This window comes from Cyprinus carpio, chromosome B16 (assembly GCF_018340385.1).
Source record: "Cyprinus carpio isolate SPL01 chromosome B16, ASM1834038v1, whole genome shotgun sequence".
Lineage (NCBI taxonomy): Eukaryota > Metazoa > Chordata > Actinopteri > Cypriniformes > Cyprinidae > Cyprinus > Cyprinus carpio.
The window spans coordinates 24,743,634-24,771,483 of NC_056612.1; the positions used below are offsets into that span (position 1 = coordinate 24,743,634).

The 27,850-nt window shown below is 35.4% G+C and overlaps 1 protein-coding gene across 1 annotated transcript; it reads right to left on the minus strand.

Moving 5' to 3' along the window:
- Positions 1–1,127: 1,127 nt before the first annotated feature.
- Positions 1,128–27,485, minus strand: LOC109106243 (high affinity nerve growth factor receptor-like). The gene is made up of 17 exons (XM_042741671.1): positions 26,817–27,485; positions 23,462–23,536; positions 23,296–23,367; positions 19,956–20,024; positions 19,621–19,772; positions 18,679–18,821; positions 18,405–18,543; positions 14,355–14,687; positions 14,238–14,255; positions 13,778–13,833; positions 13,590–13,692; positions 11,207–11,371; positions 10,993–11,123; positions 10,048–10,220; positions 6,992–7,232; positions 6,166–6,324; positions 1,128–4,098 (listed from the first exon to the last, which is right to left on the minus strand). Exons 1-17 carry the CDS (start codon positions 26,993–26,995, stop codon positions 3,913–3,915), a joined length of 2,394 nt encoding a protein of 797 aa, XP_042597605.1. The 5' UTR covers positions 26,996–27,485; the 3' UTR covers positions 1,128–3,912.
- Positions 27,486–27,850: the final 365 nt, after the last annotated feature.

Consider the following 27,850-nt stretch of genomic DNA (forward strand, 5'->3'; position numbering starts at 1 on the left):
GCAGAGACAGCGATACCATTACCCAGAATGCATTTCAGTCCTCAGGAGTCTCTGTGCTGAGATTTCAGGCAAAATAAATGTGTGGAAGTGATAGTGAAGCCTCCTTCATTCAGATATACTGTATGTGTGATAAGTGTTTGGCGTCCTTATAAGCACCCAGGTGTTTTTTTTTTTTTTTTTCAGCAAAGCATTGTAAATAGCTAATTTGTTGTCAAAGATTCACAGTTGCCACATTTCTAATTTACAGACTAAGACTATAAAACAATAGGCTTTTCAGGCTGCTGTACAGCATGTTCATGGTATGTATCTTTGTTGTAATCTGAGGTTTCAACTTCACCTCCATCTGTCACTTTCTACCAGCTCTTCTGTCCATCTGTTGGTGGTTTCTGTAAAGATCCTCTGTATCTATCATCATCATTTGCACTCTCAGTCTCAACGTAGTTTATTTTACATTTAAAAGACATTTACATTTAAAACATTTGTACAGTTAAAGGGCTAGTTCGCCCCAAAATGAAAATTCTAAAAACAAAAAAACAAAACAAATCATAACAAACCCTAAATTATGTCCAAACAGTAAAAAATGAAAAAAAATATAATTCAAACAATGTTGGTAAGCAAACAGTTTCGAGTCCCGTTGACGCCCATAGTATGGACAGGAAATACTATAGAAGTCAGTGGGACCTGAAACTTAAATTTTTATAGGATGATTAGTGATCATAATAATGCAGAATATTAAATATATGTTTCATCTTACATCATAACACTAGTTGGTTTTAAAATTTCCAAAAAAAATACTCTGTTTATTTACAGGCCTAAATGACATTTTGAATTCCAGATTTTCAATGTGGTCTCAAAAGTTCTGGCCATCACCCCACTGTATGTGTATTTAGTTTTATATAAAAACATTAGCAATCTATGGTATGCTTGTTGACTGAAATGAGGCTGATATTCTCTCCACATTCATTTCTGGTAACTTTGCACTGTTATCCATAGAGCACAATATGAAAATCATGCAGCAATAATGCGAGATTACCAATATTATGACATACAGAAGCTGACAATAAAAAGAAAATCAGGTTTAATACAGCTATTGTACATTGTCCATCAACAAAATAGAAAACAAGGTCTATCCAAATTGTTATATTTATTTGTACAATGAAACAAATGATAAGTTAGCTGTCAGATGCCAACACTCCATGACAGTTATTGTTTAATTAATGTTAAAGAAAATTATTAACTTCAGTTTCATCCTTTAAAATGTACTGTTATGTCTTCTAGCTGTAAACCATTTGTTTAATAACATTAGGAGGCATAGAAGACTTGTATCTGTGAAATAATATTTCGTCTTTGAACCATTAGGTAAGATTACGGTTTAAAAAATAAAAATAAAAATCAATAAGAAAAAATAATGCAGTTCGGTAACTATATTATGTACAAGAGGCACAACCAGCACATAAAAGTGATACGCCCATTAATAAAATAATAAAATGGTAAACAGTGACCACTGCAGCTTAACATGCTGTATGATAAATGAATACTTGATTGATTGATCTCTGCCCTTACACCAGAGTCATGCTGGATTTCTGGCTGTGTTCGGAATTGCATACTAGCGTACTACAGCGTGTGGGTCTATAGTGATTAGTCACATGGTATTTATGGATTAAAATAAGGCCATAACTGAGAGCCAATGAGCAAAGATGGTGTCATGCATGTTGTGTGTGCCTGCTGAGCCATTGAGATTACTGAGAAATGCTCATTGAAAGCAGGTATTATAATAGAATTCATTGAAATGGACATTTTAGCACAAATTTGATTAAAAACAGTAACTTTTTTAAGTTAAGGAAAGGCACTACAGGTAAAATGTGTTTTTTCATGCATATATATTTTGCTTCCAAAACATCCAAAATGCACATTTAATCATTTATTTTATTTCATTTTATCTATATTCATGTTTGTAGATTTTTTTTTCTTTTTTCTCAAAACGAGTTTTTTCTTGCATGCACCAGACTATCCAGATGTATGAAGGTTTTTACAGAATGGTTTGTTCATGTAACATTTGCCAGGATGTTACATAGTGCATACTTTATGTAACATTTTATTCCTAAAAATATGATAAAAGTTCATTTTTTTCTGGCTGTTGATAGTATTTTCTAATAAATGAAGTGATAAAATCGGATAAATATGTTTAGAAGAATTTTCAACTTCGTTTTATCCAATGTTCACATTTCTGTCAAAACATTTCATAAAACTTGTTATACAAAGCATTTGTCTTAATGCAATGTGATTATGATTAATTAACTGGGAAAAGTATGGTGATTTGTGCATTTTTTTACTCTTTTATTCACCTGTAGTATCTTGCCTTAAATATGTGATACAACAACTGCTTGAAAAGTTTTCCGTTTCATACTTCATACGGTTTCAAATAAATACAGTAGGTTAGTACTTTATTCCGTACACAGCCCATGTGTCTCCACTGCTGTGTTGTTGCTGACCTTGTTGATGCTTTTGATATAGAAAATAAAGCAGAACTCTGAGCCATAAATGGATGTTGCTATTCAACATATAGAGATGTACAATACATGCATGTTTCGATCACATAACAGATTGATGTAGTATATTCATAATCGCAAGACACAGAAAAGAAATGCAGTCAGATTGGCACAATGTGTAAATCACAGCAACTTAAAGAGACTTTGTTTGGGGGGCACATGATGGTTAAAGGTGAAGTATGTAATAAATGTGACATTAGAGAACCAAATGCTAAAATAAGCTGTATTACAGAAACTTCCCATCATAATTCTTGCCTTAAGATTTGAATTCCTAAGTGATAATAACCAGTTACTTAACCAGGAGAAGAATGTTTTGAATTCATTAATTCATGGCATTAAATGTTGCATGCGTTGCAAAAAAATAAATAAATAAAGTTATTCATGAGTATTTTTGTCCAGGTATGAAGTCTGGTTTTGTGAGAAATTGAACAAAAGTTTATGCTTAAAACCAGCATAAAAATCTAACAATGTCTAACAAAATTCTATATCAATATTTAATAATTGTTAGATAAGCCACTGGTAGATATTGTTCTTGTTTCAGTCATAAACTCACTTCATTTTTATACATTTCTCAGAAGACAAGATTTCTTTTGTCATTTTGCACCTCAAGTAAATGTGTCTTATTGATTTATGAATCTTTAAACAGTAGCACTGGATTTTTTTTAATTAATTTATTTATTTTTTTGCAGTGTGATAGGAAGGTAGTCTGAAAAAGTTCCTAAAAACCTCTAATTTTATCTTCATAAATCCTGCAGAGACCCTGTAAACAGATAGAAATGGATTATGAATTAGGATGATTCTGTAATACAAGCCCAGGTTTCCACTCTCCCCATTGGTCAGACAAACAGAAAGTCCCGCCCCCAAACTCATGCCATTAGTTGAGGCTGTTGCTATGTCAGGCTGGGCAGGATGCTCAACAAACAGAGCCACAGTTTTTACATTATTTGAGAAAATCAACCTACAATGTCTGCATATTAGACTGCATTGAGAAAAATTACACACTTCACCTTTAATGACCTTTAATTACAAGACCTGGTCATAAGTATCCTCATATAGAAAATCAAATGTCTCTTCAGGGTGAGTCATGACGATCCATGAGCAATTTCCACTAATGCATGTTCAAAGTATCAACTGTCTATTTACTCAGTCTGTTTCTCGTACTTTTTAATTTTTTTTTATTTTTCAAATTTAAACACAATGTACCTGTATGTAAAACATTCACAACCATCACCGGAAATGTTCATACTGCACATGTGAGACAGTTTGTGAATTGTGTCCTTTCAGAACCCACCACTGATTTTCCTCCTCAAACGGCCTGCGTCCAGAAGTATGTCTTTTCCACGCAGGTCCGATCAGGGTGCTGTTACTCCAGGATGTCCAGATAGACGGGCGGGTTCTTGACAAGGGCCACGAGCCGGTTGTAGATGTCTTTAATGACGAGCCTCTGCTGCGGTTCTCTCTGCCAGCAGCCCTGCATGAGGAGATGCACTTCTTTCGGGCAGGTACGTGGCCGTTCAAGCTCTCGCCCCTGTGTGATGCACTCAATGGCCTGGAAAGAGGGTAAATATTTCGTATTTACAGGCAGAAAAGGGGGAAAATATGTAAGTAGTAGTAGTAGTGCTACTTTAGTCTGCTACTTCAAACTATTATTTTATATAAAAATCTGTATGCCATTAATGTTATAATGCCATAATGTGACCCAATTTAAATAATCGAAATGTGTGTGCGTGTGTAGCTACTTAACCATATTTTGGGGACAAATTTGTACCCAAAAGTAAGCTAAACATTGTTTATTGGTCATCCTGAGGCCCACCTACTGTGGTTTTAAAGTTTTTTTTTTTTTCTTTTTCTTTTTTTTTAAATTTGTCATTTATTTTTTAAACCATTTTCCATCTCTATGATCTTTTGTATTAAACTGCAGCTTTGTCTTATGTAAACATAATGTACAGTATTCATCTGTCTGACCTTAGAAAGTTGAAGACATTCAGAATGAGCAGTTTGTGTAACTTTGTTTCAATAAATGCTCTTTTATTTGGTATGGAGGAAGTTCTAAACTTTACAGTACATTTTCATCGTACATTAAATGAATTTTACTTTTTTTAAAGAAAACTTGATTTATTTTACTCTATTTTCTACTGGCAGCAAGGACCCTCTTCTCTCCAAGGCTATTCCTGGTGGCTATTTAAAACGCCAGTGACTTCAAGCCTAAGCATTGCCTCTTAATCAGATGAGGTGAAGAGACTGTCAGCACCACACAACATCATTCTGAAATGGGCTTTCAATCACTGCAATAAATTAACAAAAATTCACATTGACCCCTCTGAAAGTCTGGCACCCTCTATCCTCGCAGATGGAAAGTCACGAACGATCCGTCTCCGTCACATACAATTATGCTCTAGATAATTAGCTGTGTCCATCATGGCTCGAGAAGGATTAGGTTAACAAGGTTAAACAACGTCGGCCCAAGGCGAAGATGAGGTTTAATCGGATTAAAATCGAGTCGGCAGGAAAGTGATCTACCTCTCTGTTGAAAGAAGAGAGGCCTCTCCAGTGTAATAGTGCAGTTGTGGTCACACCAGAGTCCACTTTTTGGTGCCTAATCTGAGAGGTCTGGATCACTCTGGAACCGAAAAAATCTATTGATCTTCTCGTTCATAAGTGCTTAAGAGCACGGTCTGATCCAGTCCAAATTGGATGTTCACATCATGCACGATGAAGGTTGGGAATAGCTCTGTCTGTTTGCTTTAACTCACTGACCAGCGCTGATCCCATCAGACAGTCTAAATCACTTCTGTCATTGCAGGTAAACATTACAGGAATCCTTTACTGTCAAATGAAAATTAATTTACTCGCTCTCTTGTTGTTCTAAACCTGTATTTTTTCACTTTTTGCAAAATGTCAAAGTTGAAAAAGGGACAAAATAGCACAAAAGCATCATAAAAGTCTCATTAAAGTAGAACATTGTGGACTCATTCCTGAACAAATGACAAATCTTATGAATTGGTAAAAAAGAATTAAAAGTCTTGTCCAAATCAAGATGAACTTCTTTTACAGTGTAAAGGCTTATATCTGTTACCAGTTACTGACTAGCTGTTAATTTGACAAACATTTAGACAAAGATACCATTATAAGAGTTTTGTTTCATTCAGAAGTTTGGGGCTTTTTTAAAAAAAATGTTGTTGAAAGAAGTATCTTGTTCTCATAAATTGCTGTATTCATTTGATCTATCTTTTTTCTATATGAATATATTTTTGAAAAATATTTTTACAGTAAAAGTTTTAATATTTTTACAGTAAAAATTTAAATATTTTTACAGTAAAAATGTAAATATTTTTACTGTCACTTTACTGATCAATTTAATACATCCTTGCTGAAAAAAAAAAAGACTACAAAATTCATTAATGGGATCAATCAACAACACTTTTTTTTTCCCGTCCATATACACGAATGACTTGAGAGTGAGTAAATGACAGAACTTTCATTTTTTAGGTGCGCTGTTCCTTTAAAAGCTGTTTTGTAGTTGATTTGTTTTAAAAACTGGCAGTGAATGAGTTTGAAATATAAATAGGTATGATTGCAGCCACACATACTTTTGAATATTAAATGTGGTATTTACCTCACTGTTGGATAGCTGATACCAGGGTTGTTTGCCGTAGGTGAAGATTTCCCAAAGAACCACTCCAAAACTCCAGATGTCACTCTCCGTGGTGAACTTCCTGTACATGATGCTTTCTGGCGGCATCCAGCGAATGGGCAGCATCGTCCTCCCACCGACCTGAGGATGTGAATGGAAACAGATTACAACCAAACATCTCTTCTGTCGGTATATATAACGTCTTAAGTGTCAATTTTTCGAAATTGAGATTTATACATCATCTGAAAGCTTTCCACTGATGTATGGTTTGTTAGGATAGGATAATATTTGGCTGAGATACAACTATTTTTGTATAAAAATCTGGAATCTGAGGGTGCAAAAAAATCTAAATATTGAGAAAATCGCTTTTGAAGTTGTCCAAATGAATTCTTAGCAAAGCATATTACTAATAAAAAATTAAGTTTTGAAATATCTCAATGGAACATGATCTTTACTTAATATCCTAATGATTTTTTGACATAAAATAAAAATTAATAATTTTGACCCATACAATGTTTTTTTGGCTATTGCTAAAAATATACCCCAGTGACTTAAGACCGGTTTTTTCATTCATACAAACAAAAAATAAATAATAAAATTCAAAAAATTTCTCTCCCAGACCTTAGCAAGAAGTGGAGAAGTCTCCAGTTTCTAAAGTTATCTGAAGTGTCTAAAATTTGCATTTATTGAAAGGATAGCCCCTTGAGATGTGACATTTCATTTTCAAGGGGGTCCTAATTGTGATCAGATAAGTCAGAGATCTCAGTATGAACATATGGGACAATACTAAAACTGAAATGTGTTTTACTCTGTAGTAATCAGTGCTGTAAATGTCTCTCGACATCCCAAAGTCCCCAATCTTCACCACCAGCCCTTCTCCGACCAGACAGTTCCTGGTGGCCAGGTCTCTGTGGACGAAATGAAGGGAAGCGAGGTACACCATGCCCGAGGCGATCTGAGCTGCGATGTGGAGCATCTGAGGAAGAGTCAACTGACCCATCGGAGGAACCTTCATCTCATCCAGGATACGAGCATCTGGACCGTGAGCCCTGTACAAAAACCACACACATTACAATACACATTAACCTGAAAAAAGAGATTTGGGCTGTGTTCAGAATGGGCACTACATCGTACTAGATATTTAGTATACATTCAAAGCATGTTATACTCTTTATAAAGGGTCCAGAAAGAGGTTTTGGCAATGATGCCATAGAAAAACAATTTTGGAAGAAAACTGAAGAATCTTTAAAAGGATACTTCATCCAAAATTGAAAATTCTGTAATTAATTACTCACCCTCATGTGGTTCCAAACCTGTAAGACCTTTGATTAATTAATCTCGGATGTAATTATTGACAGAATTTTCATCTTTGGGAGAACTTACAGTTCTTAAAGTAACCTTTTTTTTTCTTAGTTTGAAAACATACTATAATGAACTTTTTGTGCAATGTAAAGTTTCCATGATTTTTAAGAGTGTATTTGGAATACTGTATCCCACAATGCAATGCAGTCTTCTTCATCCTCAATAGATGCTGGTGAGATGCTGGTGAGATGCTTTTTTGCAGGCCAAACCGAAAGTTAGCATAACCTTGATTCCCTCAGTAAAAAACCCAATAGGATTTTTCTATTGGATTTTGGATTTTGGCAGAAAGTGAACTCTGTGACCAACAACAGTTTCTGATTCTTACATGTTTTGTTTATCAAGATGACCTTCACAAATGAATACAACTTTTGAAGCCTAAATTTGATCACCAGAAGTAGGCTAGTTCTACACCACAGTTGCACAACATCAATGTCAACACTGCTATACTTTGACAACTCTTGACAACTCTGTACTTAAAATCTACTACCAGTTAGAAAGTTCAAATTAGAAGAGTTTGCAAGAGCAAGAAGAATGTAAAAGCAACAAGTGAGTAGATTGGTAGATTTGAGTAGATTTGGCATGGTGACATTTAATGACCCAGACAACTTCTATAAGTCCCATTTAGTCACTTATTAGGAACCACCCTTTTTTTAAATCAAGTACAAAATCATAAATGGGGTATTACTGATGTATTTTATGTCGTAGAATAAAACATGAAAATATATTGAGCTTGTGTTAACCACAGACCTTGATTTAGGAATGTAACCAAAAAGCCATTCAAAAAACCTATTGACTTCAGGACAGTGGAACTGGAAAGAATGCTTACTTATTTGCAGGTTTTAGGATTCATTCCTGTAGCACTCTATTTCCACTGGAACAACTGAACTGGAAGTGACACCAGCTTTGATCTTGGCACATTATTTGGTTGAACTGCTTAAAATGAAGGCATTTTTACACAAAGTTGAATATTAAAAGTGCAAAATTCTGAGATGACAACTGGATGCCACTCACTAGCAATGTGACAACAATGCAGCATGCTACTTTTTATCTTTATATACGGCATGCTACTTTTTAAAAAAAGCATTCCATTTTGAACACAGCCTTTTTAGATACCAGCATCTGCGTTGGTAATGGTAAGCTAAATGAATTATAGTCTTATACTTGCAAACACCTCCAGATTGAAATCAGTACTGTAAGTTACTTTGGATATGAAAGCATCTGCTTAATGACAGCACAAGCACCATTGGTCACCATTGCCTTGCATGTCAGGCCTCAATGTGCAAACCACTCTGTCCATTCATCCTAATATACGCATGTAAAATCTCTGCCACTCGCTTGCCTTCTGAGGTTTAGTATGTGATCCCTATTAGTTTAGCAGGCAGGTGGCAGGATGGGGCAGCTGCAACCGAGACTGGAGCCACATCTATACACATGAAAATGCGATTTCATCTCCCCCTCAAACATTCATATGTCCCCACTCGCAATCTGGCCCCAGCAACCACCTGGCAAACAGACTGGATCTTTACGCACCGAGACTCAGCTGTGCTGGACATATGGTCAGTCAGTCCCCCATCAGCCACCTCATACTTCAGTGAACTTTACATCTTAATTAAGACTGAGCATAAGACTGAACAAAGCTGGATCTACATTTGGGCTCCAGTGCTCCTCTAAATTGTTAGGGCTTCAGATGTGAATGTGGTTGTAGATGGAAATATGGTAAATGAAACCATGAACCATGAATTAAATATAACTTTTCATGTACACTCTTAAAAAAAATGGTTCCAAAAGGGGTTTCTTCACAGTGATGCCATAGAGAAACTATTTTGGGTTACCAAAAGAACATTTCAGTTAACGGTTTGGTTTTGAGAACATTTGAATGATTTCAAAACCCCATTTTCCTCTATAAAGAACCTTTTGTGCAATGGAAAGTTTCTACACTTAAAAAGTAAAGGTTCTTTATTGGCATCTATGGTTCCATTAAGAACTTATAACATCCATGGAACCTTTCCATTGCAAAAAATGTTCTTTATAGTGGAAAAAGATTCTTTAGATCATTAAAATGTTCTTTACATTAAGAAAAATTTGTTATTTTAGAAACTACTCACTAAAAGGTTCTTTGGTGAACTCAGAATGGTTCTTCAAAGGCATTGCTGCACAAAACCCCCTTTAAAAGCTGTATCTTCAAGAGTGTGGATGTTAACGTTTCGCATGGAACCATAGATGCCAATGAAAAACCTTGATTTTTAAGAGTGTAAGGCCAAAACTAAATGCATATTATAAACTAGTAACACTTGAGGGTCTGTTCTTTGCTATAACCAAATAAATAAATAAATAAATAAAATAAAAAAAACCTTGAAAATTTGTTTTGGTGTTTCCGAGGTTGTTTAAGAATGGCATGTATAGATTGAAGCTCCAAGGAAGCTCTTCAGTTTCCGACCGCTGCACCACATTGCTGGCATAGTAGTTAATTCGCTGTGAGTGGCTGGTGGTTATTAGACTGACCTTAGAAAGCGGTTGAGGTCTCCGTGTCGCATATACTCAAACACCATGGCCAGAGGTTCTCCGTCTGTACACACGCCGTAGAACCGCACTATGTGTTCATGCTGCAGCACTGTCAGAAGCTCAGCCTCGCGCTGGAAGTCCTGCCGGGTGGACTCGTTGGCAACTTTCAAGGTCTAAACAGACAATATTATTATAGTGAGCATATGACCATGCATTTAGTTTTTTAGTATTTAGTATTCCTTTTTTGTTGAAAATGGCATTTTGATGCTACTTCCTGCCATTCAAATTCAAACTGCAATTCTTCATTCTGTTTGCTACTTAAATTTAAATTGATTTCAATTTGAATTTATCAGTTCAGTTCTAAATAGCGCTCAGCTCTGGTTTAATGCTTTTCAATTTTTTTTTTTTTTTTTTTTTTTACTTTTATTTATATACTATTATAGTATTTATTAATATTTTGAATTTTATTTTTATTTTTTCAGTTATCATTTTAATTTGTTTAAAATTTAGTTATGTTGTTATGTGCATTTGTCCTTTTTAGTAGTTTCTTTTATATCTCTTTAGCTTTAATGTATATTTCAATTTTAGTCATTTTAGTTGGGGTTTTTGAGCTTGTTATCTAGCTGGCTAACATGAATGTGAATTTGCTAGAATTGTGAAATTGACTTGTGTTAGTCTTGGAGGGATCAGAATTGGTTGAAAATCAGTAATGTTTTGCATTCTATGCCATCGATCTCAACAGATGTGTGGTTTTGCAGATAGATTTACTGTAAATACAGTATTTTCTGTTAAATTTCTAATTAAAACATTTGTATTGGAAAAAAGTAACATTTCAATAAAAACAAGAGTATTTTTCCGGCACATAAAAAGACATTGCTTTAAAAATATTAAATTTTGCTGAACTACAAGAATTTTAAGCCCTGATAACGTAAATGATGATCATACCTTGATAGCAACCAACATCTTGTCAGTATCAGGACACAGGTTGGCACATTCTGCCAGGTAAACCTTGCCAAAAGCTCCTTCACCCAGTTCCCATTTCAAAACAATGTCTTTTCTTTTAATGTGCTGAACACCTGCAAAAAACAAAGAAATAATCACTTTGATTTGGTACAAATTGAATCAGCATGCTGAAAACTTGTCATTGTGAGACACTCACACATGTCTTTATCTTTGATGATGCCACAGAAGTACTGCGGGTTCTCTACAAAACTGGACAAGCCAGAATCCAGCATGCCATCATCTGAAGATGGAGGACTTGCACCAAAGTTCATGAAGCGAAGAGATACGGCCAAATCATCCTCGGTGCCTAGAACAGATGAACCTGTAGATACACAGATAGGAAGTGGCTCCCAAGCAGCTCCGGTTTGGTATATTTTTTTTCCTTTCTTCATATCTATATCCTGAGCCCCTATTAAGTTAATCAACTTATTGGCAATCACTGAGTCATCTGAAGTGCTCTACACAACTTCCTGTGTATAGTTTGACAGCATAGTAGACATTACAGGCTCTCTAATTCTCTTGTATATTCTTAGCCAGTCACATTTAACCTTTTCACAACTGTTTGCTGTTTAAGTTGGCAATCTATGCGATCAAATTATTAGATTTGTTGCTTGCCTGTGCAAAATATAGTGTTTACAGGACATTGCTATGCAGTTGCTACCCAGCTAACAGGGAATGTTCTCAAAACTTTGTCTAATGTTAACATAAATTTCATATTGCACAAAGATGATCATATTTGGTAGTCTGTGCCATCTACAAGATTGAAATCCCCTGATTTAAAAAAAGTAGCAGCACAACTTTCCTCAACAAGCAGCTGAATTTGAGGTATCATGTGGCGCGAATGATTACATAGTGTAATTTAATACTTCAGACTAGGAGTTTGTTCAGATCGGTAACCTTAAGTGTGAGAAGTAGTACTGATGCTTGCCTTGGCAAAACCCGCTTACAATGTGTTGTTTAACATTGACAACAAGGTGCATATACAAAACAGCATCTACAAAACAGATACCTAGCAGAATGTTTGCTTGCTCTGAAGCAAATCACCTCGTTTTTAGGAAGCGGAATTAGACACAAAAGCGTCTCCCTCAAATCACAAAACCCACTCAAGCTATAACCACAGAGACCCCAGACTGGGCAGAGAAGAGGAACGCAGGGAATAGAGGGCGAGAGGGGAGGGAGGCAATCAGGTCCACTTAGGCACTTTGTGAGCGGAGCGAGTGGACCTGAAAAGCCTGGCTCCATCACTCTTCTTTAATGGCTCGCTCGCGGCTGGGGCTCCCGATGCTATTTACTTTGCATGCTGTAATTAAGACCTGGCAGCACTTTGCCGAGCTGTTAGGCTGACACTGTACAAAGTTACAGCTTAGAAGAGACTATATTTCACTGCTTTTTGTGCCTTACTTAAAAGCAACACAATGCCTCCTGTGGAACTCATTCAGATTCCAAAATAATAATGGAGAAAGTCATTTTGGCATGGACTATGATTGTGCTGTCTCCAGCTTTCGGTTAACGCTAACTACTTCTGCTGTTGCTTGAGTCGAAACTGGTTTGTTTCTGCGACGCATTTGTTTGCGATAGTTCTCTTTCCCATAAAAGACCTCTTCGAGACCAAAACATCTTAATTTGAGTCCTAACTTAATTAAACTGATTTAGTCTTCTGGTTAACTGCAAATTGATCTGGATTTTGAAGAAATATTGTGGCATCTAAGTATAATTTAAATAGTCATACTTTTGACAAATGAAATTAAACGAATCAATCATCTTAGAAAAAGATCAAACAACTGTGACTTCTGTATAAACCAGTTATACATTAAAAAAAGTAATAAAATATTAATCACAACTCATTTTGCTTCTGTCATCTGATGTATTTTTGAGGGAAACGATATTTAATGAGAAAAAAAATGTACGGTGGTGCTTATTTACATGCTGTTACATGAAAAATTTGATAGCTGGTGGGAAGCTATTTGGATATGTAGCATCTGCTAAATGGAAAGTTGTTTCAGAGCAATGGGGGATGCATTATGAAAGTAAATATGGTTGATTTTAATGCCATGTTGTTCATGTCAGATTTTGTTGCTGATTTGAAATTGCATTTTTGCAAACATTTCCCATTTCAAGTTGGTCTTGCATGCAACAAAATAGCTGCTCGGATACGTTGCAAATACGGCTGTCGGATGAAATTTACTTTCCTTGAAAGCGACATAAAAAAGTCAACATGAAATCTTAATCACAATTAATTTTGCATTCATCATCTGAACAGGATAGGGTGTGGCTTGTTGTATCCATTGAGAATTAATTTGATTATGAAAAGTGGATGTTAAATGCCAAAATGGATGGTTGGTATAGAGAGGTTGAAAAGTAAAACAGATCATCTGAGAAGGAAAGTTGTTTCAGAGCAGGACAGAGCAAGGTTAAGAATTTTTTTTTTTTTTTTTGGAATAGCATGCACAATAAAACCACAATTGTCCATTAACAAAGTAAATATGGTCGATTTTGACTTCATATTGAATTTTTAGCCTATATGTGGAAGTAGAACTTACGGTGGATGCCAAACTTGGAGTGCTGTCCACATTTATTGATGACGACAACCATGATGAGCAGAAATGTGCACGCAAACACAGCGAGACCCACTGCTACTGACACCTATGAATGTGTAAATGGACAAAATTAGAGAGATAAATATAAAACATAACACAAAGTTGTGTATCATATGTGTCTTGTCTCTCACCCCAAACACTCTGCTCTCCAGTTTCTCCGTATCCGCTGATTGGTTAGTGGGAGCTGCTAATGTTAAAGCATTTAATGAAATATTACTTTATGAACGATGCAAAAGATGACTTTCTTGCTTAATGTTTTGTCTCGTTTTCCAGTACAAAGATCTATACATTGTTAAAATCAAGATGCATTTACTTGAGAAGCAAAATAACTTGTCTTCTGAAAAATATATCAAAATTAAGAAAAAAAAAATCTTTTGACCCCACCGGCAATAAAGTTTTCAAAAAACAAGACTTAATATTAGTAATTTTGCTTCTGAAGTAAACACATCTTGATTTAGGAATGTTTAAATATTTGTACTGGAAAACAAGACAAATATACTGAGAAAGTATGTGCAGTGGATGAGATAAATGAGTACTTTAATAGTTAAAGCAAGTGTATGATCTATAAGAATTTGATTTAGAGTAACTTACTTGGTTCATCGGTGAGGACTGGCATGTGGAGAGAGATTATAACATTAAATTACTCTGTACACCACACAGCTGATGAAATACATGCCATGTTTTTGTGATGATGTACTGTACACTCACCAAGAATGATGCCCTCCGGGTCAAAGGGCTCAAAAGGATTTTCCATGAACTTCCCGTAGCGTGTAGCCTGGTCTCTACCCAGTTTATTCTCCACGATGAGCGTGTAGTTGCCATTGTTGAGGTGCGTGGGCTTGTTGAGGAACAGACAGCCGTGTTGAATGGAGCCGTCGGCCGCATCTCGGATCAGTTCGGTGTAGGTGTAGCGTGTTTCGATGAGAGGCAGGTTGTTGTACAGCCATCTGATGGTGGCAGGAGGATTGCTGTCCACAGTGAATGGGAAACACCAGTGATGTTGTGGCTCTGGGTCCTTCAGAAACAAGATCCGCACTGGAACTAAACACACACAGGGAATGAGTTCACACATGTGAGCAGTAAGACAAGGATTTTGATAACATCTTGGAGTAACGTAAAAGGATAGTGACTGATTATGGCAAAGAACACTCTGTTGAAGAGCTATTTAATGTTAAGAGCGCATGTCAGAGTTGGGTGTGCAGTAAGATAAAAGCAATAGCAAAGTTGTCTATATAAATAACAGAATTTAAACGAGTATTGTTGTTATTAATGTTGTTATTATTATTTTTATATTTTTAAGGAGATTTCAAAAATGATATTTTGACTTATTATTATCAAATTTTTAATTAACTTTCATTATTATATAAGAGGACTTAAAGAATAACTATAACTTTTTTTACGTTTTAACACATTTTTTTCTTTGTGAGCTGTGTGTGTGTGTGTGTGTGTTTGTGGTTTAGTGTTTATCAAACTGATAGCATTAGAGCATGTAATGAGTACTTTCTTTCTTTCTTTCTTTCTTTCTTTCTTTCTTTCTTTCTTTCTTTTTTCTTTCATTCTTTCTTATGGAAAATGTGCAGAAGCCTTTATATATGTGACAATCTAATATCCTGGAGGTGCCTACTCTATTATTATAAGCATTTTTTTTAAAACTCAAACAATATGTATTTTAAAGCTGATTTAAAAAAAATAAAAAGTATATATTTTTAATAATTATTATTATTAATTTCACATACTATTTTTCAGCTTTACTATCAGCTTTAAATACATACTGTTTAAAAAATATACTTTAAAATATACACTGTTAATATTAATATTGATTATAATAACAAATACTATTTTAAAATTGGCTTAATAATACATCTATATTTTGAGATCTATACTACAGTATATTAATTTTAGTAATAATAACAAAGAATTTTAAATAATTCATTTACTGAAGAATTTTAATTTGTAACTTCATTATAGGAAAGCGTATTTAAAGAATGTCCTTCATACTGTGCTTTATAACATAGTGTGTTTTTTTGTTGTTGTTGTTTTTTGCTTTTATTCAACTGCTATCATCCAGTCTGCATTCCTATTAGTAGTCATTGGTTTGCATCACTGCTCATTTGCATAAAGTTTAAACCATTGCTGCTTGAAATAATTGCTGTATTTGGCATTCACGCGCAATTAAAGAAGTCCACGTAATGTTCCTTTATAGATAATGCTTTTCTCTATCCAGTACCCGTTCTTCAGAATAGCTCAAATGACTGGCACATCCGTCATAATTTTTTCCACGAATCAATGTGCTCCATCTTTACAGTAAACCTGTTGACCTGCTATAAATAATAAATCTCAATCTGTTTAGGGGACCTTACCACAAGAGGCACTTGAGAGCCTGCTGAAGGCGGGATGCAGGAAATGGTTCTTTTAGCCGGGAGAACATGCTGATGCACACGGCCCGCTTTCTGCTTCATAACCATTTCACTGCTCTTAACCCGTGACCCTGCCTGCGGAAAGTGCTTCGCACGGAGAATCGCAGTCATTTGTGTCGTGGCCTAGAGTTCAAGCTTAAAAACCGTCCTCGTTACACCGACCCCATGTTAGCGGTTGAGTTCCAGAGCCATCTGTGAACTCCACTAATTGTGGTTATCAAAAGGAATTAAATAATTGAATCCATCAGGTTGCGGTTGAGGTAGATGGCCATAGGTGAATTTTATCATCTGGAGCTACAGTTAGCAGTGAGTACAGTATACTGAGGGCCATAACTAACGCTGGGGAATTCTATTATCGATTGGAGTCTGGGTTTAATAAAAGAGGTTTTGGATCGGAATTATGCCTGCATGCAGTGCAGGATTTTGTGAGCATGTTGCTATAACCGTCCTGCTAATTTATGAGCTAATTAAGCAGTGGCCATTGACGAGCCGTTGTCCACCCGTCACATGATTCTGATAGACTGCCATCTAGCACACTTGCTATCTCCCAATTATATTTCCGGACTATGGGGGAGAGAAATCCATTAGTAGAGAACAAACAAGATCTGAAGACGGTTATCATCCCATTTTCCTGACAGTCATTATCGCTCCCCTGATGGCTATACATTTGTCTGAAGTCAAGCACTGTTTTTCTTCTTTCTGAAGAGGAGGTGATAAACAGTGATAATTGCTGTGGTGTGGAGTGCGGTCATATGGGAGGATTTTCGATGGAAAATCTTGCAATGCTATCCGTTATTTTTTTATTATTGAAATAAAGCTTAAATACTATAAAATATAAATACTGGATGAAAAACTTTAAATGTAAATTAGACGACATGGATAAACTAAATTTCAAGTCAAAACTAAAACTGAAATAAAGAAAACTGAAATGAATTTGAATAAAAACTAATTAAACACAAGAAAAATTACTAAAACATTAAAATGAACATAGAAAAATAAAATCTACTTGAAAATATTAATATAAACCATGATAGAATCTCAGTTGAAAAAATAATACTGATTCTAAATAGTAATATTAAAAAATAAATAAATAAAAGTAGCAAAAGTAAATCAAAATGACAAAAAAAATCATCTAAAATGAAAACATAAAAATAAAAGCTAATTAAAATATATATTTTAAAAAACTACAATAGTATGTAAATAATACTAAAATGTGTCCATATATAAGTTGGTTTCCCAGATAAATTTCATAACAACTTTTGGTTTGAGAAGTTGCTTATGTTGCTCTGTTAAAGGGTTAGTTCACCCCAAAATGAAAATTTTGCCATTAATTACTCACCCTCATGTCGATCTAAACCCGTAAGACCTTCATTCATCTTCAGAACACAAATTAAGATATTTCTGATGGAATCCGAGAGCTCTCTGACCCTCCATAGACAGCAACACAACTGAAATGTTCCCAGACACAGAAACCTAGTAAGGACATCCGTAAATCAGTCCATGTGACATAAGTGGCTCAACTTCAATTTTGCAAAGCTACGAGAATACTTTTTGTGAACATAGAAAACAAAAATGACGACTTTATTCAACAATTCTTCTCCCCCGAGTTACTGTCTTCCGCCATTTCGGAGATAATCACAATGCATACACACGCTTTATCAGTGTAAACAACGCTAATTCCGGTGATTACGTCCATGCACGTGCTTTCCCCCCTAACGTTAACAACACTGATTACTTGCTTGGGTACTCTCCAAAATGGCAGAAGACAGAAACTCGAGGCAGAACAATTGTTGAATAAATTGCTATTTTTGTTTTCTTTGCGCACAAAGTATTCTCGTAGCTTCGTAAAATTGAAGTTGATGGACTGTTTTAGCGATGTCCTTACTAAGTTTCTGTGTCTGGGAACATTTCAGTTGCGTTGCTGTCTATGCAGGCTCTCAGAGCTCTCTGTTTTAATAAAAAATATCTTGTTCCGAAGATAAACAAAGGCCTTACGGGTTTTGAACGACATGAGGGTGAATAATGAATGACTGAATTTTCATTTTGGGGGTGAACTAACCCTTTAAAGAAACAGTCAAAGTTAAGAAACCGATAGAATTGGAGTATTGGAGAAAAAAAAATGTTGTTGAATCTTTTTATCAGCTTTATATCTCACAATCTTGCAATTGCAATATTTTTTTTTTTTTTTTTTACTCATACAGAAACGAGTTCAGATTTTCAGAATTTAAAATATGCTGGCAGACATTTAAGAAAAACGATTTGGTTCTCCCTTGAAAAATAACAGCTTATAAGGTGAAAAAAAATTATGGAAATTAAAGAACAAAAGGTTTTCCACACATACATTCGATGTCCAGCTGCACCACGGCTTCTCCCATTCCAGCGCGATTCTCTGCCTCACAGGTGAGGTTGTGCAGGTTGTCTCCAGACGACACGTTCCTCATGTACAGAATCAGCTCCAGGGTCGATCCCCAGATCCCTTGCTGTGAACAAGGATGGATGTAGGCAACAACTCTTTGAATAAACAACTCTTTGACGTCCAGATTTTAGTGGATATCGGTCATTTTCCATAGATGACTTCATTGACAAAGTCCTTATGTGAAAGCAGTGTCATGTACCTGCAGGGTCCAGTTAGACTTTAGGTGCTCTGTTCTCCAGTGGATCATCGGTGTTGGTACTCCAGTCACCAGACAGGTAAATGTCAGATTTCCACCTTCTTGAGTGGTCAGTGTCGATGGGTGAATTGTGACCTCGGGAATACCTGCAGACCACAAAACATTTAGTTATAAGGACGTTGGAAAATGATGGGGAAGAAGATCAGGGAAAATGAAGTTTGTGAGTACATGGAATATTCTTATGAACACACTCCTATTCAAAAGTTCAAAAGGAAATTCGTACTTCTATTGAGCAAGGATGCATTAAATTGTTCAAAAGTGACAGTTAAGACAGTTTCCATTTATATATTTTACAACCAAACTAAATGCAGTTCTTTTTAACTTTCTATTCATCAAATAGTCCTGAAAAACAAATTACAGTTTCCACAAAAATATGAACTGTTTTCAACATTGATGATATTAAAAAAATATATTTCTTGATCAGCAAATCAGCATATTAGAATGATTTCTGAAGGATCATGTAACACTGAAGACGGGTAATGATGCTGAAAATTCAGCATTGCATCACAGGAATAAATTACATTTTAAAATATATTCAAATAGAAAACAGTTATTTGGAATTGCAATAATATTTCACTGTTTTTACTGCATTTTTGATCAGATAAATGCAGCCTTAAAAGATTTCTTTTAAAAACATAAAATCTTACCGCCCCAAATTATTGCTCTAAGTATCCAATATATTTCAATAACCATAAATAATGATTATTTCAACCAAGTTTAAACACTGCCATTGATCAGTCAAACAAATGTCTCTGTCCCAGGTTTTGGGGAAATCAATGGATGAATGGCTTGCTTGTTGTCTCTTCATATTTAACTGGGACAGAAGTAAGTAAAATGACACACTTTTTCTTAAAAATAGGTTTGATTCCAGATAGGAGCACTTACTGCAGTTATCCATTTCAAATGAATCCAGTTGAATGCTGTTGCCATTGTGGACGCAGGTTTGTTGAGAATCAATGTCACTTTGTCTTTTTCTGTGCCACTGCTGAAGCCAGTAAATGTCACATGAGCAGGTGAGCGGATTGTCCCTTAAGATTCTGTGCAAAAGAGAAGCAGGTGACATTTCTTATGCTTATTTCAGGCTTTCAGAAAAATCGTATGTAAGACCTCAGATGTATCATTTAAACTTTTCAGACAGAGGTAAATTGTTCACATTTTCAGTCCCAAATCACCAGCAGAGCAGAATAAATCTGTATATCTGAGTGCAGTGTGTTACTCACAGACTCAACAGAGGGACCGATTGGAACACCCTCCAACTGATGTGCACCAGATAATTAGACGCCAGATTTCTGTAAAAGAAGAGAAGATGTGAATCACACATGCAAAAGAGAGATATTCTGCATTCAGTACAACAGTTAGATAGACTCTTAATAAATAAGACTATCTCTCTTTAAAAACATAAAATGTGTAGACAGCTTAGATAGACAGTTTAACATGTTTGTAGGAATTTTATCACATAACTAGATTTTTATGTTTTCTGAAAATAGTGTAAATGGTGTAAAATATGCTGATGTGGTGCTACACTGAAGAAAAAAAAATGGGTAAAGAAACAATCTGTACTCAGAAATTAAGTTTAACAAACAATTACACATAAATGGCAAGTAACATAAAATGAAACATAAATTTGAACTAGAAAAACTGAATCTTTAGTAACACGTTACTTAAAGCCTTTATGTAGAATGCATTATAAATAACATCATAATATACATTATAATGCAACATATCTTTTATAAAATAATTTTAACAGACTTAAACTACTTTCTAAAGTAGTAAGAATGAATGAAGAGATAAATGTGGTATCAGTTCATGAGATCATATAATGCATTATAAGGTGCTTTACAAGGTGTTACTATTAAACTATGCATTAAAAATATGTTTATACTGCATTCTGAATAAAAGCTTCAAGTAAAGTGTTACCACTTTTTTTTTTTTTTTTGTAAAACAAACAAACAAAAAATTATTTACTACTTTGGAAAAGTAGACTTTGGTAGTTTTTGCCTGTTAAAATAAAGCTGAATTAGAATATACATTTTAAACTTGAAAACCTTTTAAAAAAAATTATTACAATTTGAAATGTTGCCTTGGTAACTTACTGAAATAAAATAAGTTTAAATTGATGTAAAACTGAAACAAAAATAAATTGAAGCTTAATAGAAAACCACAAAAGCACACTAAAAGTTACTAAAATTTAAACTACAAATGAAAACTGAAATGACAAAAAACAACAGCCAATTCAAAATAATAGTAAATACTCTAGTAACATATAAATAATACTTAAATAACACTACTGCAAGAATAACAAGACGTTGTTCTGGTTTCTAGATATGAATCCAGTAAACCCAATATTTTAGCACAAATATAAAGAATGCTTTGTTAAGAGTTTGTATAAATCTCAACCCTCATATATGAGCAATAGCAAGTAGCAGTGACAAGATTCAATGCAGCTAAATATTTCATAGCAGCACTGCATTTCTAAATAACACTGGCACGCATCTGTCTGTATTTTCTGACAACTGGACTCAACTTTAATTAGTTTAGTGAATTTCTTCATTTTCTCACAGACCAGGTTTAACTAAGAGCGAGAGAGTGTATTTTAAAGGCCTGTGTGTTGACCGCAGACATAGTTTGATGGATATTTTGCATCATTTTGTGTACAGAAAACTTTTCAGTTCAAGGTTTTCAATTCAGGGATATTTGTTGATTTCACTTAAAGCTGAAATCTAAAGCTAGATGACAGTGATGGATTCGCACATATAGATTCTCTGTGGCAAGGCTAATGGGGGCCAGCAAGGGTTCAAATATTTGTTTTCCCTACTCCCAAAAGTTCATGTCAGATGGGCCGGCCATCGGGGCCTATCTATTACAGCTCGATTCTACCAGAGGGAGAGAGCGTCTGAGAATAGCAGCTGGCGTTGAGGGGAGGGGGAGGCCGTGGATTAAAAAACCGAAGCCACGGACGAATAAAAGAGAGACTCGGTTATGCTTATGATTTTTCATACTGTACGTCCCCACCGCCACACGATGCTCGCAGAGATACAGACACATCTGGGCCTCCACACAGCCCTCTGTGAAATATTGATTGTGCGATAATGGACCCTTAGTGGAGTGTATTTATTATGCATCAGTTGTCAATAATACGCCAAAGTGGGCGAGTAAAAGGTGACTGCTGGATATGCTCTCATGTTTCCCCAGAACCCCCCCGTTCTCCCTCCTGCGTGACCGCTTTCCCCCACATCAACAACAGTGGGCATGTCACACACTGAGAGATAACGATTACAAGATAGTGGAGATAAAGGTCAACAACCCTTCGGCTAACATCGTTAGCATTTTCTTGATGCCGTGATTAGAAATCTTCCCTTCAGGAGGGAGTAGATGTCACATCATTGAGCCTTAAAAATTATGATTTGGAAATAGCTATGCTTCTACACTGGGGGAAAAATGGTTGATTTCCCCTTACAAATTACTAGTAAATTTCACAAACAATAATAAAGAATCAATTAACAATTTGAATTGGATGCAATATTTTGAAATGTATTTTCTAGTCAAACATACTTCAATAATTTTTGTTTTATTTGCAACTTTGAAAAATCTTTCTTCGACTGGATTTTGAGTTAATGAGTTATTTATCTGTTTATGTTATAGTCTATTATGACATGATTATGCTGAGAAGGTTCTAAGGTTTCTATGTGTGATATTTGATTTATTGTATACATGATTTAAATGAAATCAAGATCATATGAACCATTAATAAAACCAAATTAATGTTTTTTTCTGTTTTTTTTTTCATCCAGCCATATTTTATCGTGATTTAAAAATCAAACTCAAATACATACAAGAATAAATACATAAGAGCATATTCCATATTCAAAATGTTTTAAGTCTTTAGAAATTCTGTAAAAAAAAAAAAAAGACATTGTTAGGACATGATGTGAAGTTTGATTTGTTGTATAAATGGTTTTCATGAAATCAAGGGCTTAGAAACCATTATTGTTATTTCTGAAGATTTAAAATGAATAATTTCTCAAAAATGCCATTTTTAATTATTTATTTACCCTCATATCATTCCCAGACTAACATATAATTTCTTTCTGTTTTGTTTAAAACTATATTCTTTTCTATCCAGTCACGATAGATAGATATAAATATACAACCAAACAAACACAGTTTTTCAGATTTTTATAAAACCCCTAATGCACAGAAATTAATATTCATGAGCCAAGCTGATTTTATAAAGTGTCCTCCACCCCACCAAACACAGTTTTTCAGATTTTTCTAATGCCCTTGAAATACATGATGAACTAATCTCTGTGAATTTTCTTTTGAATTACTGGAAAATGAATGCATTTAAATGATTTCTGGAAGTGAAATGTGGAAATCTTTTCCTCAGTATTCATTTGGCTGATGACTAACTTTAAATGTGTCTTGGGTTTTTACCGCCTGAGACCAATAAAGCAGCTTCACTCATCAGAAGGGAAGAGGGTTTGAAGTGATTGACAGGTACAAGTCCTGAGACCCAAGTGTATTGTGGGAAGGCCAGTCATATATGTAAAGAACACTCACACATACTGCAGCTTGAAATTATGCTGGAAGGCATTTTCGGAGATGTACAGCAACCTACAATATGTGACCGTCCTGAAACACATATATGAATACACAAAGTCTTAATTTACTTGAAAATCTTTTAGAATCTTATAAGTATATCTTTTGTAGACTGTGTTTTACTTACAGGTTCTTCAGTTCTCTGTAGTTGGCGAGGTCTATGTCTGTGATGTTCTCCAGGTTGGTTTGACTCTCTATGTATCTAAAGTGTTGAAATGAAAGAACAGGTTAAAATTTAAAAAGATTTATATGATACAGTGTTCTGACTGGTAGTAAGTACATAAGACTCAATGTAACTGATTCAAATCTGAAACTATTTACCGTCACTTCCTGATTCAATTCATCGGTGCACTTTATTCTCTTTGCATGGTCAAAATGCAACAACTTGCTTCACCTCTGAAATGACTTTCCTTTTCAGATGATGGCACAAATCCATCTTACTTTCCTCTCCAACCATCAGACTCCATTCTGGTATGTAACGCCCACTTTTCATGATCTCATCAGTTCCCATCCTACCCATTCCCAATCATAAGTGTGTTACATTTTGGAAGTAAAATGGTTTTCAAACTGAATTTCTTGTTGAATTAAGAATTATCTTGCTTTGTTGAAATATTGAAAAACATGGAAATGCAGCCACCCAAGTTTCATTAGAATGACATCTTCCTGACATTGCATTATGTATATGCATTTGGATAAGTAAATGCTTAAATGCTCTAAAGTTCACCTGAGCACATATAGCAAAAGAAACTTGTTTTCGCTCCACTATAAAACCCCAGGTCTTTTTGAGTTACATGAAATAGCGCTTTGCCCTTGCAGCATAAACACCATCACTGAAGTATTTTGAGATCGATTACTTTTCAGTTCCACGCAGTTTCATTGAAAAGCACTTGTACTTCCAGGAAGGAGAACTCAGATTATTTTAGAGAAATGTTTAAATGGTTTCTCCACAATGGCTCAGTGAATCAAACCATGTAGAGCTGTATGACGACGTGACGTGTTCCCTAATTCAGTCAAAGTAAAAAAAACTATCCAAAACCATCCATGGTGTTGCCATGGTTTTGTGCACCATGTCTCTAATCATCTAGAACATTTCATTTTGCAGGTCAGTGTCAACTGACAGCAGCACTTGACATAGGAAAAGCCAAATAAACCACAAAACTCATATCAGAAATACTTTTTGTAAACCATTTTTACAGACTCTTATGATTCTGAATTGCACCTCCAATTAAATTATTGCTTTTACTGTAGCATGCTAAAATGTGGTATTTTATTTAAACGTAAATAAATAAATGCTATATATATATATCATTTACTAGCAAAGTAAATCCTACATCAATTGTTTATATATTTTTATAATAATGTTGCTGCCTTATATGCTCTCTTAATTGTACATAACCTTTTCAAATATAAATGCTGATAACTAAAGACATTTCTACTGACTTTACTGGAATCCTTTGATCTGTGATTCTGTCCAGTTGTGTTCTAGAAGCACAAACAGATATTTATTAGCGTCTGATTGACCCAGAGAGCCGTAATGCAATTACAGAGCAGGTGGGACGACATCTCAAACTGCTTTGGCTTATTGAATCGAGTCGAGTGGGCAATATTTCATCTATTGTTTTCAGCGGTGCATTCACGAGCAATTCACAGAATGGAATTTACAGCATGATGAATGATGTATTTCTGCCACTGGTATGAAGTTAATGGTCTCTTGTTTTCCACCCTGATAGAAGCGCTGTTCCTCTGTACTGTGCCCATCTCACTAATACGGCCAAATGCTGTGTTTTTTACGGGGACAAAGTGTTCTGTGTAAACACATGCCGAAAGAGCGTTCTCATTTATTGAGTGAATGCTTGTAGTAAATGTAAGACTCAAGTGGATTTCAGTGAATCACACTTGAGCAGCTGTACTGAGAAAAAACAACAGTGGCAACTGTGCAGAACTTTACCATAAAAATACAGGGATGACGTCAGACACTTTTAGAAGGTATTTTGGAATCTGTTTTTCATCCAGTTATCCTAATTATTAAATTTAGCACCCGATGATCAATGCAACTTCCAAGAAAAAAATCATTGTAGGTTAGGTTAGTGTTTGTGCCTGAATATTGTGGCAAAAATCTGTGAATTGTATGTTGCTTCATATGGCTTAATTTTTTCTCCATAGGAAACAACAGGAGTTATTTTCAAAAAAATTCAAAGCTGCTCTTCTCTGTATGATGAAATTGCATGTTGATCTTTTCAGTTTCAATTTAAGCTTGGTTTATTAAAACACAATATATTAGCTTGGGATCTGAACCTCGGCTCTTACTTTGTGTATTTTTTTCACCTCTTCCAGAGAACCAAGAGAGCCAAATTCTGAAAACTTGATCTCAAAAAAGCATGGACTCCTCTTCAGCATAGTGATACATGATGCACATGATGATACAGTTCATCAAAAATAGTCTTTCCAGTATCTGTGACCTATCTGTGATACAGATTTGGTTCAGTGCACATTGTGTCCCAAGCAAAGACCATCAAGGTAACACACATCTAAATGCCACTAAAATAATGCCATAAACATGAACTAAGTAAATGCCATTTAACACCCCAATGGACATAAATAATAAGAAAATGAGATGCAGTATTGCTTAAAAAAAGAAAGAAATATCTTAGATATGAGAATGCTTTTGTTTTGACTGTAAATTTTGAGGTGAATCATAGTTTACACATAAAATGATATACATTTTAAACAACATTGTAGTGTAAAAATACATTCTATTTTTAAATATAATAGCTTTTCATTGCATATAATAAACTAACTTAGAATTAACAAGTTTTCAGGCTTTTTATATAATTTATTTTCATTTAAATATTCCTTTGTTTACACCTTGAGGTGCAACAGTGAACACATGAAACTGAGATGATTGTAAGAGGTGTGGCGATTATGTTTCCTACTACAAGCATGAGTGCTATAGTGATATATAAACACTATTCTGAATGAAGTGCACTAAACTGATCTCAAGTCCTGCACCTCTGGGATCCATCTGTCTGACTGTACATACATGAACGTGGAGATGTTTTCTCACCATTTCCGAGAATAGATTATGTACCTGACACTCTTAAAAGCACTTAAAGAGAAGCTGCACACAGATGCTCAGCAGCAACAGAGCACCAGGCCTTTCTGTCCTCGACTAGTTCCTAAGGATTGTCTTGTTTTGAGAAAGTTCTGCTTTTGGTGCATCACATCCTGATTCCACAAATTAAGTGAAATGCATGTAAAAGCAGTAAATGCTGATGATAATTGGAGTGGTCTGCCATGAAAAACCACTATGCTACACCATGCACCAACTACATATCCAAATGCCCAGATTTCTCAATGAAAATTCATGAAGGCCAGTCACTTTGATTGAACTCGCCACCCTTCCATCTCCTTCCAAGATCAAGTGCTGAATTTCCACACAACTTTTCTCACTGTAAACTACCTAAACACCAAACTCCACTTACATTTCAGTGACGTTTTCGCTCTCCTGCGCCGCCAGCGCAGGGATGCTGGTGATTCCATCCGGCTCCAGGCATTGAAGCATGGCGAAGGAGCAGCGGCAGGCACTTGGGCATCCGCTCAGGGCTGGTGCAACCAGGACGAGAAGCATAACCACAACGGGGGCCACCTTACGGTCAGCCATGGTGGGGTTCGAGTGAGTTTGTTATCCTGGGAGAAACTCCACCCTGCAGCAGGAATTCTGGATGTGAGGGGAAGCTTCTCTTCTCTTGGCCAGCACTCAGGGTTATGATCCCATCCAGGAGCTGAGCTATTGAGCCGTGTAGCAGGGCCCAGGGGAACAGTGGGCTGTTGCCTCCTCTCCTCCTCTCACTACCTCCCAGTCCGAGATGGAGAAACGGAGGGGAGGGGCAAAGCAGTCCATTAGTTGAGTGTGAGTGTGAGATGAGAGAGAGCAGTGGTCACCAGACACCTCTGTGACACTTGCAGAAGCAAGCGGGGAAGCCAAACCCATGAGCTGCAGGTGGACGCGGATGGATCAGAAGTGCTCCACCTGTTAGAGCTGACAGTGAACTTTGAGCTTGTAAAAAAACAACAGTTAATGACTTTTCATGCTCAAAGGGCACACTGTAAAAAGTTTATTGTCAAATTAACAGTAACCTACTGGCAGAGGCGGACAGTATTTTTACATTTTTCAAGTGTCTGTACTTTATCATAGTGTTTTTCTTTAGAAAACTTTTACTTCATAACATTCCAAAGCAAAATATTGTACTTTTTACTGCACTGCGTTTCATATTAAATATAATTTAATACTTAATTACATTAGAAATCTAGTACTTTCTTACTTTTACTCATTTAAAAGTAATTCAAAGTTTTATTTGAGTACAAGAATGTACTACATTTTTAATGTTTTTAAGTTTAAAGATAAGTAAAGTACTTAATAGTGACAGTAGGCTATACAACAATAATCAGAAAATACATATCTCAAAATGTTTTAAAAGGTCTTCTTTATCGCGACGACTTTATCGCGACGACTGGT

What these genes read in the sequence shown, in the direction of transcription:
- LOC109106243 (XM_042741671.1), bottom strand. Translation starts at nt 26,995, where the DNA reads ATGGCTGACCGTAAGGTGGCCCCCGTTGTGGTTATGCTTCTCGTCCTG. An exon ending in AGTCTAACTGGACCCTGCAG is followed by an intron (nt 18,544 to 18,678) that starts GTACATGACACT and finishes CCTTGTTCACAG; the next exon opens with CAAGGGATCTGGGGATCGAC. An exon ending in AGATGTTGGTTGCTATCAAG is followed by an intron (nt 10,221 to 10,992) that starts GTATGATCATCA and finishes TTGTCTGTTTAG; the next exon opens with ACCTTGAAAGTTGCCAACGA.